Source organism: Polypterus senegalus, chromosome 1 (assembly GCF_016835505.1).
Source record: "Polypterus senegalus isolate Bchr_013 chromosome 1, ASM1683550v1, whole genome shotgun sequence".
In the NCBI taxonomy this organism is placed as follows: domain Eukaryota; kingdom Metazoa; phylum Chordata; class Cladistia; order Polypteriformes; family Polypteridae; genus Polypterus; species Polypterus senegalus.
In genome coordinates this window covers 42,577,157-42,593,696 of record NC_053154.1, presented here as the reverse complement: position 1 = coordinate 42,593,696, position 16,540 = coordinate 42,577,157, and the positions used below count along the sequence as shown (strand labels likewise).

Sequence of the window (16,540 nt, the reverse complement as noted above, 5' to 3'; positions counted from 1 at the left end):
TTATTGGGAGGCACCTGGAGCACGTCCAGGTGGGTTTAAAAGGGGCCGCCTCCCTCCGTTCGAGGGCTGGAGTTGGGTGGAAGAAGGACAGAGCTCGGAGGAGAGAGGTGGAAGCGGACCTGAAGAGAGAAAGGCATTGCGAGAGGCCTGGACTTTGGATGTGAAAGTGGGTTGTGTGCTGTGTCACTTGTAAAATAGTATTCTGTAAATAAATGTCTGTGGTGCTTAAAACAATGTGTACCTGTCTGTGTGCGGGCCATTTCCCACTATAACTAACTAAATGTTACAAAATACAACCAATTCAAACTTACCTCTGTATGCTTTAGAAATGAAGATTTAAGTGATCATATTTTATAATTATGATAGTTTTGAAAGAAGACAAAAGATTTTTAATATCGGCTGCATTATTGGGTGACAAAAGAATGAATCAGACAATTTAACATAACAAAAAAAGTTGTAATCATAAATTTACTTGATTTCTTTTTAACAAAATATAACTATCAGTTGAAAATGCAGGGTAACATTTGTCAGAATTTAAACAGCAATTATCAAAGTCATTGGGACTTCAGTCAGATTTAAAAAGCCACGGTGCAATGATTATGTCTCCTTATTGGAGAAAGTGCAGCTTAGCAGTTAGGACACTGTAATTTTAAGCATAGTATTGCTTGCTGGCTCAATCCCAATCACTGACTCACTGTCCAACCCAGAACAAGTTATGCAAGCTGCATTTAATGGAATAACTATTAGTTTAAATCAACTGTATTTCAACTGACTCAGGCTCAGACATCCCCAGACATATTTTATTTTTTCTCAGTTTCTGAACTGACAGCAGCTCCAAATAGTAGATGTTACCACATCCATGTCCCACTTATTCTAGCAGCACTAAGCACGATGTCATATTTTAAAATTACGTTTCCAATCTATTTTTAAACTGAAAGTTATTGATCACAGATTAATAAAAAAAAAGAAATTAAGAACATTTCAGAGCTTTTTTTTGTCCTATGAGTTTATGCCACAATAACTGGGGAGATAAAAGAAAGAAAAACTTGAAAGCTAACATTGTGTCAAGCATACTTTGACCACAAGCATTGCCAAAAACCAGTGCTTGACTGTGAAGCACCTATTCATCTTGACTGACCTGCATTCTCTCACTTCCTGGCTAAGGGCACTAAATAATAAATAATAAGAATACATTTTATTTATATAGCACCTTTCCCATGCTCAAGGCACTTACAGAATATAAGAAAGAACGGCAGGACATACAGTATATAGCACTCTACAAACCAAATAAATAAATAAAAGATTAAGACAGTAAATTCAGAGAAAGCCTAACAGACAACATAATTGATGGTCTAGCACACACACATACAGGTTATATGAGCATCTTGACAGAGAGGTAAACTGAGAGAAGGGTAATAAAGTCAAGTAGAGCTAAAAGCCTTCCTGAACAGGTGAGTTTTGAGTTCTTTAAAAGAATTCATGGAGTCAGCTGACCTGATTAATTTCGGTAGGTCATTCCTGAGTCTGGGCGCTATACAGCTGAAGGCCCTGTCACCCATGGAGTGTAGATTAGTGTGGGGCACAACAAAATTGCCAAAATCAGAGGACCTTAGTGGGCGGGCAGGCACATAGTGATGGAGAAGGTCACTGATGTAGTTTGGCGCGAGGTTATTTAAGGCTTTGTAGGTTATTAGTAGGATTTTATATTCGATTCTGTAAGACACAGGGAGACAGTGAAGACGGAGCAGGATGGGTGTGATGTGCTTGCTGCTGATGGTTCGAGTATGGACTCTTGGAGCTGAGTTTTGAATAAGCTGGAGCTATGATATAAGATCAGAAGGGCACCTGCCAGCAGCGAGTTACAATAATCGATGCGGGATGTGATAAAAGCATGGACAAGTTTCTCAGCATTAGAAAAGGAGAGGAAGGAGCGAACACGGATATGTTACGGAGGTGAAAGTAAGAAAGTTTCTTAATGTGATTTATGTGGGTGGAATAAGAGGGGAGGAATCAAAAATGACACCAAGATTCTTTGCAGTAGAGGCAGGTCTGATGAGATCACCACCAAGATGGACTGGGAAGGAGCTCATTTTATTAAGTTGCATTTTAGTCCCAATTTGCAGGAGTTCAGTTTTGTTGCAATTTAATTTTAAAGAGTTCTGCTCCATCCAGGTTTTAATTTCACTAAGGCAGGTTGTGAGCTGAGAAAGCTCTGATGAAGTTCCACTTTTAACATTGAAGTAGAGTTGAGTATCATCTGCATAAAAATGATAGCCCAGTCCATAGCTATGAATAATATGGCCAAGGGGAAGCATATAAATACAGAAGAGAAGAGGCCAGGACAGAGCCCTGAGGAACTCCTTGTGTGACTGGCGCGAGCTGGATCTGCTGTTGCCGAGACTAACAAACTCTTGCCTATCAGTCAGATAGGACTTGAACCACTGGAGGGCAGTGCCAGAGATACCCAGCATGTTCTCCATTCTGGACAGTAGAATGTCATGTCTGACAGTGTCAAATGCTGCACTGAGGTCTAATAGAATTAATATGCTGGTTTGTCCAGAGTCTGCTGCCATAAGCAAATCATTGGTTACCCGTAGCAGAGCAGTTTCACAGCTGTGCCATGCCCTGAAACTAGACTGAAAGGGTTCCATCAAATTATTAGAGGTTAAGTAATTGGTGAACTGGGAGGCTACAACACGTTCAAGAGCTTTTGACAGGAAGGTAAGTGGGGAACTAGGCCGAAAGTTGTTAAGATTGTCAGCATCAAGACCAGACTTTTTTTTTAACATTGGGTTTACAGAAGCGATTTTAAAAGTGAGCGGCACAGAGCCAGTGTCAAGGGATGAGTTTATTATTGTAACAGATGGGATTATGGCATGAAGGCAGGATTTAAGTGGTGTGCTGGGAATGGGGTCCAGTACACAAGTAGTCGGCCTCATCTTACAAAGCAGGTTATTAACAAACAGATGTGACTGGTGAGAACTTAGAGAAGGAGCTGGATGGAGTGGGAAAACAGGAGAGATATAAACAGATGATGTATTTATGTTAGTTGAATTATTTAGATCTTTAATTTTGTTACGGAAAAAGTGGAGGAAATCCTCACAGACTTCAGTAGAAGAGGTAGTTGGGCCAGATGCAGGTTGAGTAGTTTATTAACTACAGAAAACAAAACCCTTGGGTTATTGTGGCCACTTTCTATTATTCTGCCATAGTGGGTGTTCTTAGCAGCAGTTAGTGCTTCTCTGTAAGCTCTTTGGTGGTCAGAGAAAGCCTGGATGTGCACGGTGAGGCCAGTCTTACGTGACATTCTCTCAAGGCGTCGGCCAGCTGCTTTCATAGATCACAATTCTGAATTATACCAAGGAGCTGAACGTTTAAAGGAAACCTCCTTATGTTTTAAAGGAGCTGTTTTATCTAATGCTGAATGAAGGGCTGAGTTATAGTGGTCAACAAGACTATCTAGTGTTGACGGAATAGGTGCAGACAGTAAAAGATCAGAAATGGATCCAGAAAGGATAGAGGAACAGATATTTTTAAGGTTTCTGTAAGAAATTTGTCGTTTACAGGTAAGAGGAGGGAAAGGCAGCGAGACAGTGAAAAATACTGCTTTATGGTCAGAGAGTCCCAAATCAGTGCTGTAAATGTTGGCAACAGATAGTCCAGAAGTGCAGATCAGATCCAATATATGACCACCAGAGTGGGTGGGAAAATCAACATGTTGTGTCAAGTCAAAACAGTCCAGTAAGGATAGGAATTCATTCTCAGTTTAGATGTAGTAATGTCAATATGGATGTTGAAATCACCAAGAAGGATAATTCTCTGAGAATAAGAGCTTAGGTGGGTTAAAAGTTCAATCAGATCAGATAAGAAGGATGCATTGTATTTTGGGGGACGATAAAGAACAATGAGTGAGACAGGACCTGATTCCGTTATTAGTTTAAGAGCCAGGCACTCAAAAGACAGTGGAAGGTCAAATGGGATTCGTTTGATGTTTAAGTCTGCTCTGATAATTACTGCAACCCACCTCCTTGTCTACAGCTGCGAGGTTCTGTATGGAAAGTGAAACCAGTGATTTACAATGATTTGTTCACAGTGTTACAGTTCTAATGCATTACGTTTCATGCAAAAAAGAAGATAAAAAGATATACATGGATGGTTAGCCTTCTAGCTTTATAGTTAACAAAAAACTGACCAAACAGAGGCATAGACAACACTTAAACAGACATGCAATCTACTATCATTTGCTTAATGATTATGGATATCTGCAAATGTAATACTTAATGTTACGGTGAAAATATAAATAGGTGTTTAACTCAAGTATTCTAGGATTCTATAGCTTTGTTTCAACTTTAACTTATAACAGAAATCCAGGAAAAATATAAAAATCTTCTGCAACTTCAACTCTCTTCTTGTCTACAGTAACTCTGCAAATAGCAAAATTCAAACAGTTAATTTTCTCTAAAATATGTCGTCACCGTCACTATTGCTGCTGCCGCCACCACCACCACCACTGACTCTGCCTCTGCTGACATTCACTTGATGTCCTTACTCTGCAGCAATCTTCTACTATCCCTCTTCAGTCATGCTCAGAAACAGAAATGGAGACTTTTACAAATAAAAATCATCTTCCCTAACAGAGCAGACAAATAATGTTGAAAGAAAACTATACCTTTAATGTGTTTTTTTTTTTTTTACACTCATGATATCAAGACTGTTGGTGAACACAAACACAAAAATGTGCATATATAATGTGAAAGCAAAATTAGAAATAAAAGGCTTCCACAAAATTCATAGATGCAGTGTTATTCATATTTCTACTGTTTCCACAAGCATCCAGTTCTTATGCTTCTGGCTTTGACTTAACTATGCTGGAAACATTAAATCCATTTAATTAAATTTATGATGTAATTTTTCCAGTTTGAAGGTATTGATATCCATGCGACCCTGAAATGATTTAAGCAGGATTGAGAATGTTATCTTATGATTACATAACTGCATGTGGCACTTTTGTAATTCATCTTTCCAGCTTAGTGGATTTGGAACTATGCAGTATCAATACATTTATGAAACCTTGTTATCCTACCTTCTCCATGTCTAGCATTCCTTCTGTTTGTAACTATTTAATTTCTGAAACCAGAAAGACCTAGATAAAATTGTGGAGGCATTTCTGGGAAAGGTCAGCAGTGAAAATATATGGAACACTACCATAAGAGACATACACATTCATCATGAGCACACACACGCTTGTTGAATGAGATAGTTTTTGTATTTAATTCACATATTGATTCTTATATTAAGAAGCATACATAAGGCACAAAGAACTGTTCAATAAAGAGCTAAAGCATTAAATCAAATACCCATCCATTACATAGCCATTAGCAGACAGCAAAGAACATTTAGAAACACCAGTCCCACAGTGTGTACACATGCACAAACTCCACTGATCCATTCACTACAGGAAAAATATTATAAATAGGAAAAAGATAGAGATATATAAATGATTACACACACACACACACAGACATAACTGTGAATAAATATGTATGAACACATGAATACTGTTAAGAGAAATGTTTAGCATGAATCATTTAGTGGTGACAAATAATTGGTCCAAAAAACCCAAGAAAAAGCTTCCAATATGCAAAGGATACAAGATATAAGTGGCAAAATATGCTAGAAGAACTTGAGTGTAATATGTATCTTTATATTTAGATAACACAGTTCCCAGTGCTTTGGCATCATCCATGTTTTTTGGTATTTTTATCTTCTCCTTTTCTTCCCTGAAAGTTAACAAAAAATATAATAAAAATTAATTAAATTTGAAAAGGGCAGAGTATCTGACATATTACAGAACAAACAAATTAGAATGGATTCTAAAATCAGACCACATAAATATTTATTGATTCGTGCTATGGGGATTTAACCCCCACCCCCCCTGACAATTAGTACAATTGAATTTGCATCAGAGATTTATGCATGTAATTGGGCAGTTCTTCTATCAGAGTGGCAAATGTTTCCAAATGTTACAGAGAAGACTGTACCTGAATATTCAAAATTTAAATCAAGATCTACTAAAGACAGGATCAGAGGTTTTACAAGTTTCCGCCTCTCCCCCTCATTCGTCGAGTCTCATCTCTCCATTACAAAAAAAAAAATCTCGGGAGAGAAAGACTAGGGAGACGAGACGTGACCTTCACGTGGTAATCACGGAGGACACGTAACAGACCCGCGAGACGAGAGATTGGCCACGGGGCGTCTCACAGGGACCTTAAACATCAGACTTTCTGCCGAGATATTGACCCATGACCGTCTTGCGGGACGAAGAACATGGGAATCTTGCAATACACGCCCTACTTACAACCAATATCAGACCACGGGCAGCAAAACACTCAGTCGTGTCAAGGCTTTGAGCACACACAGATCCAGGGCTCTCGGCGCATATAAAAAGTGCATAAGGACACTACGTTATAGATGAAACGTTGACAACTAAGCAAAGAAGAAAGAGCAGCACGGAGAAAAGAGACTCAAAAGCGTAGGAGAAAAAACAATGCAAAAAAGAAAAAGAATAATCTAGGTGCAAATTAAGAAAATAAGGTAATCAGCCTGGAACAAATGGAATTGAAAAAAGGCAGGTCCAATCGGGCTCAGAATTAAAAGGCAAAGAGTAAAAGACAAAGTAGAACTTTATAAAGACGTTCAAAAACGTTGGCACTATACACATGCAGAGAAAGTTAAAGAATATGAAAGCAGGAAAATTAGAAAGTATAAAAAAAAAAAAAAAAAGAAAGTAAAGATCACATTAGCGTAAACAAATTATTCGAAAAGAGGGAAAATAATCACCACGGACCAGGTGTCAAGTGGAATTCAAAAGACTCAGAAAAACGTTGGTGTGAAACACATGCAGAGCAAGATGAAGAATATGAAACCAGAAAAAAACTAAAGTGTCAAAACAAAGGAAGTAAACATCGCATTAGCACAAAGAGAAATTATTACTCGGAGAAATAACGAAAAGGTGAATAGAAATGGAATATATGGACATAGGTGATATGTCGGAAGAATGTAAATATTGTAAGGCTTTGAAGTTTAAGTCAGAGAATTTCAAAAACGGGGTTTACCGCACATGCATTTATTGGTTACTTTGCAAAAAAAAAAAATTAAAAAAAATGTAACTGCTGATGATGTAGATTGTTTCGTCTGCTCTGAAATTCCAAACAGAGAAACCTATCCTTAATTATGGTACAAAGTCATTACACACAAGTCCCCAGACCTCATTTAAAAGTTTCAGCATATTGGAACTCAAAAGATTCCAAATATTGTTTCTACCGAAGTTCTGAAATAAAAATGAAACTAATGAAATAGCAACAATTCAAAGAAAAAAAAAAAATCTTAAAAGTGTACATCTGGAAAACCAAACACGGAGGTTGTCGAGCGAAGCGAGCAGGATGCAAAGCCGCCTAGTCTTTAATTAAAAAAAACTCAATCCCAGTATGGCTTATGTTTCCATTAAATGATGTGTCCGGATTTTTCCAAAAGCATCTTTCTAACAATATTTTAGCAACAAAAATGCACATATTTTCCATGCTTTGAGCACAGGACTGGGTAGCTGACAAGTGGATTATGTAACACAAGTAACATTTTTTTTTTTTTTCTTTTTTCCCCCCCAAATGCTTTTCACATTATTTTCTGTTGTGCAGCATTGGTCACCATTAGCTTATATTACGTCATAAACTTTAACTACAGTATGTTCTGCATGAAAACATTTTCTTGGCCATCTCTACAAACTGCATGAGGTAAGTAACATATTACAAATATATAATTTTTGGGTGGTGTATTCCTTAAAGCTGGAAGGCTCGTTTCATTGTCATTGCAGCTTTTTAGCCATACTAAAGGGATCTGGAAGTGACAAAATGTCATCTCCTAGAAACTGAAAGTAGATGGAGACCATGTTACTTTGCTGCACGAATTTTGTATTGTGAAATGATAAACAACCTGCATCTCAGTAATTTCTTCGAGAATTGTATTTCTGGAGAATAATCTTTGATGCAGCATAATCCCATGTCATATTTTTAATTGGAGAGTATGTTAAACTTGACGACTGTAGTTGTTGATCTTGTCGCCCAAGTATGTCAATTTATAGAAATGGCTGGAAATGTCAAAGCTAGAAATTGCTGGGGATGCCAAACTACCCAACTACATGATAACTTTCTTGCGTAGTTTCACACTTCCAGAGAATCACAAGCTTGTCTCTGTTTCTGACAGCTAATAATTTGCTGCCCAATGGAACCAGTGCTGTAGAAAGGGTTTACAAGTATGGCGAGCTCAGCCACAATCTCTCATATTTTTCCCCATTCTGTCATGGTACAGAAAACAAAACTTTAGACAGCTGAGACTATCTATCATTTGTGAGGTGCAAAACACCCTCCTTCATTATTTATTTGCCACTGTATTATATGCAGTGTATTTCTGGATGGATTCTTATAAAAACTAACTAACAAACTAACATCCATCTTCAACGTCACTGTCACTAACTGGATACTCAAAACAAAACAAAACAAAAAAAAAAAGCACCGTAACTGTGATTACGGTCAGAAATTATCCAATCATCAACTGGCAGAATAATATCCAAAAAAAGGGGGACTTTTGAAGCTTTGGTGGCCCCAGGAAGCATTGGTAATAACTATAATGACAAGTGGTTTACTCTAAACTGCTGTTCGGCGCATATGCACATCTGGATCAGTTTGCAGCTGAGTGTGAAGCGGCTGGGATGAGAATCAGCACCTCCAAATCTGAGACCATGGTCCTCAGCCGGAAAAGGGTGGAGTGCCCTCTCAGGGTTGGGGGAGAGATCCTGCCCCAAGTGGAGGAGTTCAAGTATCTCGGGGTCTTGTTCACGAGTGAGGGAAGAATGGAGCGTGAGATCGACAGTCGGATCGGTGCAGCATCTGCAGCTGTATCGGTCTGTCGTGGTGAAAATTTACCAGTCGATCTACTAGCGGTGGGCGGTAATTTTCTTCCCCATGCATGAGTGGATGTTAACCACATTTTCCACTGCAATTACTGGCTAAGAATAACCTATTCCACTGTCAAGAGTATTGTACATTGTACAAAAAAAACAAAACATTTTAAATATGCACACAAGTATTAATATAGTTTTGCATTGCCCCATAAAGTGATAGTTTTCAAGGGGGTGGCACTAATGGAGAAGGTATCACATTGTATGACAGATGCAGTCAAAATATAGAACCTTTTTATTGAACAAATTTTGCAAAAACAAACTATCATTTTGACAACATATTTTCAACCATACAAAGTGGCATTTAGACTTCGTAAAATATCCAGAAGTGCTTGTCAAAAATTGTATTGCACCGAATATGTCTTAGAAAAGGAATACAGTAATCCCTCACTATATCGCGCTTTGACTTTCGCGGTTTCGCTCTATCGCGGATTTTATATGAAAGCATAACTAAATATATAACGCTGGATTTTTCGCTGCTTCGGGTTCTGCGGACAATGTGTCTTTTACTTCCTGTACATGCTTCCTCAGTTGGTTTGCCCAGTTGATTTCATACAAGGGACGCTATTGGCGGATGACTGAGAAGCTAACCAATCAGAGCACGCAGTTAAGTTCTCCTGACTGAGAAGCTAACCAATCAGAGCACGCAGTTAAGTTCCTGCTTGCTGAATGCAGTGTTAACCAGGAAGTCTCGTCTCGCTCATTCAGCATCAACGTGTTTCGCTGTGTAAAGAGTTGTGCTCTTTTGTGTTTATCTTTGTGCATAGTCAAGCCCTTCATTATGGCTCCAAAATGATCTGCTACTGCTTCAGGGGCCGTGCCCAAGCGCAAACGGAAGATGTTAACGATTGCGAAAAGGTAAACGCTTTGGATTTGTTGAAGGCTACGATTCTTTTATTTAAAAAGTAGGAAAGGTATATAGGATCTACGGCTGCAGTGTCCTTTTAACCAGGGTGCAAAACAAGTTGTAAGTGGATGTAATAAGGCAGTAGTCTGGATGGAATCTGCTTTAGGGATTTGGATTGAAGACTGCCAGAAGAAGAACAACGGCAGTGCTACACAATCGCCTGAAGTGGCTCCTTTAAGGGCTGTAACGCTCTCCTTTGTTGTGCAGTAAAATAAAACTCATTGTTATCGGACAAGTCATCGTGTCATTGTTGGTGAGTAACCATAATTAATTTTCTACTTACAGTACTTAGTACATGTACGTACGTTTAGTGTCACTGTACACACACATTTACTGTATACTATTTTTGTTGCATTGTACGTATTTATTGCTGGTGGCATATCTATCGTAATGGCTGTAACGTGATATCGGAGACACTCAATATCTTTAAAATAATATTTAGGTTTTACTGTATATAAACAGTGTGTTTATATACATAATTTCAATGAATCTTACCTAATATCTAAGAGAATACAAAGGGATTATGCTGTATAACTCTGGGGAGTATTTATAAACAGTGTGGGAGAGTTTATAAGGGCTTAAAATATATAAAAATAACCATACAAACATATGGTTTCTACTTCGCGGATTTTCACCTATCGCGGGGGGGTCTGGAACGCAACCCCCACGATCGAGGAGGGATTACTGTAAATAGTAAATATTTTTTGTAAACCAACTACGCTTTCTGTTAATGTTAACAATCTCTGTCCACCGACACGTTAAAGTGACTTTTTAAACAACTTTATCATCATTAAACTGCATAATATTTAAACTAATAAATAATAACAATAAAATAAATAATAGTATTATTACTGATAGTTGCACTATTACTTCAAGACTTCAAGCCCAGGTGCATTACACAGTATTCACCAAATTAAAATAAAATAAAACAAGTGCATCTTGGTGATGACATCTTTACCAACTGAACCATCATTTAGGCAAACTGCATTAATATGGACCTTGCTTCAAGCTAAGCTATACTGGGAAGAAAAAAACAAACTATATGTCGAGAACAAAGTCAACATTTCCACTTTATTCTCACCGTTTATGTTGAGGTTAAAGTAGAATGTCGTAAACTAAACTTCTTCCTAAAATTAATGTTTAATCAATTACTTAATTTACCCCGTCATAAATTAATGCAGCACATTAAATGCTTTGTGTTACGTTCCCCGACCCAGTGGTTAATCACTACGCTTCTTAAACTGACTTCCTCTGCACTAAGAGAAGACAGCAATCACCATACAGAATCCATTCACTTCGTGATATTCCTGCTTTCTGAAAATTTAGAAAAAATAAATACTTGATATCATTTTCATGATGAAATGCATTAAAGCAGGTATTACACATGCACAGTAGTGAGGCGGTAGTGCTGCTCCCCAGGTGTATGTTCAGTGTAGAGAACTTTATGGCAGGTGTGACGAGGCTCCAAAAACTGGATGTATGAATAGCTATCGCACAGGCTTAACTTAAATATTGTGCAAATGTTGGGTTTCTGATCTGCTGGTCGGAGACACAAACACAAAATTCAATGTTCTTCTGAGCGGGCTCTCTTTATTGCATGCATGTTGTCTCTGACGTACCAAAACCCCAGTTCCTTTTTCCATCCTTCCTTTTTCTTTCACCACATAACAAATCACCACACGATAAACGTCTTTGTGATATTAAAACTAGTTATAAACTTAGCCCACGGAATGTTCAGAACTTTAAAAATATCTTCGTTATACATGTTTAATTATGCCATCCATTCAGAGTTGCGCCATCTCTGAACGAGTCGCCAGCACATCGCAGGATGAATACAAGCAAAACATACACTAGCAGGGTCAATATAGCACAACAAAACCCCACATCCTACATGACTTTGAAAGGAAACTGAAGCACGCCGAGTAAACCCACCAGAAAAACATGCAAATGCAAGGCAGGCACGCCGCCGTGCCCCCATATGATTAATGCATATTTTAATTCATTTCACCATGAAAATTATATTAAGTATTTATCTTAGCATTCTAAATGTTCAGAGAGCAGGAAGATCATTAAGTGAATGTATTCTGTGCAGTGATCGCTGCCAGCGCCTCCTCTTAGTGCAAGAAGAACTCAGTTTAAGAATCACTTAACACAAAGCATTTAATGTGCTATATAACTTATGACGGGGTTTGAGAAAATCTAGTAAATTAAATATTCATTTTACGATGAAGTTTAGTTTACGATGGTCTACTTTAATGACAAATTACGAGAATAAAGTCAACATGTTGTCACACTATTACACAGTACCCAGGTACATTACACTGTATTGAAAACAAATAAAACAATTACAACTTGGCTTGCACTATTATCCAGTAGTACAGGAACAGTATTTACACATCTGACCTTTTAAGACTAAAGTTATCTCCAGGCGACGGACGTGACTCCTTTTTTTCGGCAAAAGTTCTTCTGTTCATCATGTTCAACTTTACTTTTAGTTCAGTTTCGGAATGCTCTGTCCATTTTCACTGCGCGGCATACCTACGCTACCGCCCACTATTTGGTGGTGTAGCAGTGAAAAAGAGCCCTAGTGCAACAAATCTGTGTTTAGCGGTGTAGCAGTGAAAAAAGTCCCTACTTGAACAGTTTCCCACTGCGCCACATTCCGAATGTCGTTTAGGCAGGGAAAAATCCATATTATAAAAAAAATTAAAAAACAGTTTTCGGTATGAACCGGTATACCGCCCAGCACTACGATCTACGTTCCTACCCTCACCTATGGTCATGAGCTATGTGTAGTGAAGGAAAGAACGTGATCGCGAATACAAGCGGCTGAAATGAGTTTCCTCCACAGGGTGTCTGGGCTTTCCCTTAAAGATAGGGTGAGAAGCTCAGTCATCCGGGAGGGGCTCAGAGTAGAGCCGCTGCTCCCCCGCATCGAGAGGAGTCAGATGAGGTGGCTCGGGCATCTGATCAGGATGCTTCCTGGACGCCTCCCTGGGGAGGTGTTCCGGGCACGTCCAACCGGGAGGAGGCCCCGGGGAAGACCCAGGACAAGCTGGAGGAACCGTCTCCCGGCTGGCCTGGGAATGCCTTGGGATTCTCCCGGAAGAGCTGGAAGAAGTGGCCGGGAAGAGGGAAGTCTGGGCCTCTCTTCTTAAGCTGCTGCCCCCACGACCCGACCCCGGATAAGCGGAAGAGGGTGGATGGATGGATGGACAAGTTGTTTAATATTGTACGGTTTGCTACACAGGCATTTTTTATTCAACTGCTCATTTCTCAAATTAAAATTAATATTTTAATTGCTTCTGTTTAGTTGCACTCATTTGTTACATTTAAAAAAAAAAAAAACATTGTTCTAAAAACACTCAAGATGGTAACTCAGATTTCACATGAATAAGGGTCATGTTACCGTTGTGAACCAATTACCATTACTGGGCATAAACCTTTTTATAATATGAAAATCTTATTAGCATCCTTTCCATCCATCAATAAACTATTTAAAAATATTCCATATCAAAGCCAGAATATGCTAGAGCAAGCACACACAGATAAACATACACATACTGTCTCATAATGGGTCAATGTATTGCTAGCAATTAACCCAGTACATAAAGTACATCCTAAAAATCCTAAAATTGTGGGAAGAAAACCCAAGACCGCAGAGAAAACCCACAATCATTGCATAAATTATGAGCAAGCCAGGAAACAACCCTTAACACACAAGTAATGGGTAAGCATTGCTACCCATTGTTCCACTAAAGAATGCCAAATAGCAAAAGCAAGCATGTTTAATAAAAGAATATAAAACTGTCTAATGAACAGACAGAACATACATTTCTTTTGCTGCTTTGCTTGTCTAGCTCGTAAAAAAGGATTATTCAGCAACTTACTTAAGTAATATGAGTTAGAAAACTTCATATTTTTTATTTACTTCATTCAAGAGTAAATTATTACATTTTTATTTATTAAATAGTTATGTAACAGAATGCAATTCCATGTATTAGTAAACTACATTAAATATGTGCTTTTTAACAGCACTTTACAATGGAGTTAGAAATAGAGTACAAATAGGCTTGTGGTGGCTCAATAGCTTTCATACACAGCAGACTGCAATTCAAGTGATATGAAAATGGCATTGATTCATGTGTTAGTGGTTGAAGGGGGTCTGTGACTAATTGTTCTTCAATTTTCCTAAACATTTTTGAAAGTATATCCAATAGAGTAGTATCTAGTAATTAGCAGTTGGGGTGGGTGTGCTATGATAGGCGATCCCTTGTAGTTTTCATTTGTCAACATGTATTGGTCCGGTGTGTACTGTGCTTTTGCTATTGAAGCATTCTTCAAAAACAATGAATCCATCATCACTACACAACGCGCCTTCCGAACGCACTTCAGCATTCCTCCTAACAGGGACATCCCAAATCGGAAAACAATTCTTCAGTAGGTGGCAAAATTTAGACAGACGGGTACAACACTGAACAGGCTGTCCTTGGACTGTATGAATGCCTGAAACCATCCAAGCTGTAAGGGCATAAATTTTGCAGTCTCCTAGATGTTAAGCGCACAAACATGCTCCTGCCTTTCTTATTTCTAACACGTCTTTGAGGAGGATTTTGCATGAGGACCTTAAATTTCCATTTATAAAAGATGATGGTAGAGCAGGAACTCACTGAGAGAGACGGGGAGAGCTATAGAGAGTAGTGTGCGAATATTCTGCAAACCGTTCATCGAGATGCCATTGTCACGTGCAGCGATGAGGCACATTTCCATTTGAATTTTTGTGTAAATAAGCAACATTTTCGCTCTTGGGCTGAAACCAACCCTAGCAAACTTCATCGGAGTCCCCTGCACAGTGAGCATGTTCCAGTTTGGTGCACCAGTGCAGAATTAGGCATTGTAGGCCCTTACTTTTTTGAGGAGGGGGGAGCAACAGTCACCGTCAATGTAGAATGTTACATTGAAAACTTTTTGTGGCCCCAACTGGAAGAAATTGATGTGGTGGATGCCTGGCTTCAAAAGGATTAAGCTACAGCTTAAAGAGCAGAGATCCAGGCATGTTTCTGGAAAAGCTGATCTCCCTGCACTGCGATGTCAGATGGCCTTCATGCCCCTTGAAATGGCCCAACAAGTCATGCAAGCATTCAGAAATCGTCTCGAAGAATGTACTGCTAATAATGGCCACCACCTTGAAGAAATCATTTTTAAAAACACAGTGAAAAAATATATATTGTATACCCTTTCTTGTGTTGTAATGAAATTAATTTTATCTTGTAGTGTTTTTGTTGAATAAACGTTTGAAATGTGGTACTTCTTTTTGGCTCACCCTGTACAAAATGACTGATACTAGCCTAAATCCAGTATTAATATAACCTTATACAAGCAGAAAAGAAACAGAAATAAGTAACCCAACTAGTTATTAATATTGGTTAAAACACAGTAATATGTTAAAATTACATAAAGAAGACACTTGGAAAATGAACTGGATATACAAATGGAATACGATGGGCAAGAAATTAGAGGCTTTCCACAATTGTTTGTGTGTATCTGGGACTACCCTCGCTGAAGCCAGACTTCTAATAAATACATCTGGAGACAACCATAAGTGAATTTTACTTAAAACTGGGTGGGAACAATTAAGACAGCTCACATACTTTCACAATACTAAACCAATCCAATGACTCATAAAGGCAGCACTCAAAGTAGTAGCGGTGATTCTGAACTGCAAAGATTAATGGTGCTCTTGATAATAAGGTCAGACAGAGCTTTTGTTTATGATGACCATTTACAGCAGAAAAACCCCAATAGACCTATCAACATGTATAGTGTGTACAGAGAACACATTGCATGTTTTTAAAATAAACAAAACGTGTTTGAAAAATAAGCATAACCTGATGCAATGGAAAAACCTTTCTGCAGCATCACATTATACATTTGTTTTCAACAACATCATTGGATGAATGGTAAATGTGAACAATATGTTGTGGCAGGTGGTATGTGTGCTTTCTGTTGTTCAACGTTTTGAGTATAGTGTCGGAGTCGATGTAATCTTGAAAGAACTGGCAGCTATAATCTTTAAAATATATACTGCAAAAAAAGTAAATGGTGTGTAACACTGTGCCTAAAGAACGTGAATGAGACCGGATAACAGATGCAGAAGATCTGGATTTCAGTGCTCAAAAGCACCTGAATCAACAAATCTGCCTAACAACAACAGTAAAAGTACCCAGGAGGCTGAACAGCATCCACTTTCTGATTGTATGTCCAAATGAATAACTAAAGAAATTTAACATTACTTACTGGAAATGCAAACATGCCATGGCAAAATAGCCACAGCGTTGTATTTATTATTTATATTTATTTATCATTGTATTTATTTATTATTAAGACATGGTATATTAGACCACAACGCTCATCTAAACTCTGTTTCCAGTTGTGCCATAAAGCGATGAAATAAACTGACATAAAGACAGATGTACTTCTCAAACGTGTGGAGCCCATCAGCTACTTGTATGTTTGTGTGTGTGTGTGTGTATGTCTGTCTATCTCTATGATCGCAGTGCTCATCAAAACGCACAGATTAACTATTAAACTTCAGTCACCTTATGCTGCTGAGCTCCTGA

The 16,540-nt window shown here is 38.3% G+C and overlaps 1 protein-coding gene across 1 annotated transcript in view; it reads right to left on the bottom strand.

Annotated features, from left to right (window-relative positions):
• The window catches only part of tmem41b (transmembrane protein 41B), a 42,271-nt gene that overhangs the window by 17,192 nt on the left and 8,539 nt on the right, over positions 1-16,540 (bottom strand). Inside the window, exon 3 of the mRNA XM_039748179.1 lies at positions 5,652-5,780. Within this exon, the coding sequence (XP_039604113.1) occupies positions 5,652-5,780 (129 nt within the window). The remainder of the gene's footprint in view (positions 1-5,651; positions 5,781-16,540) is intronic.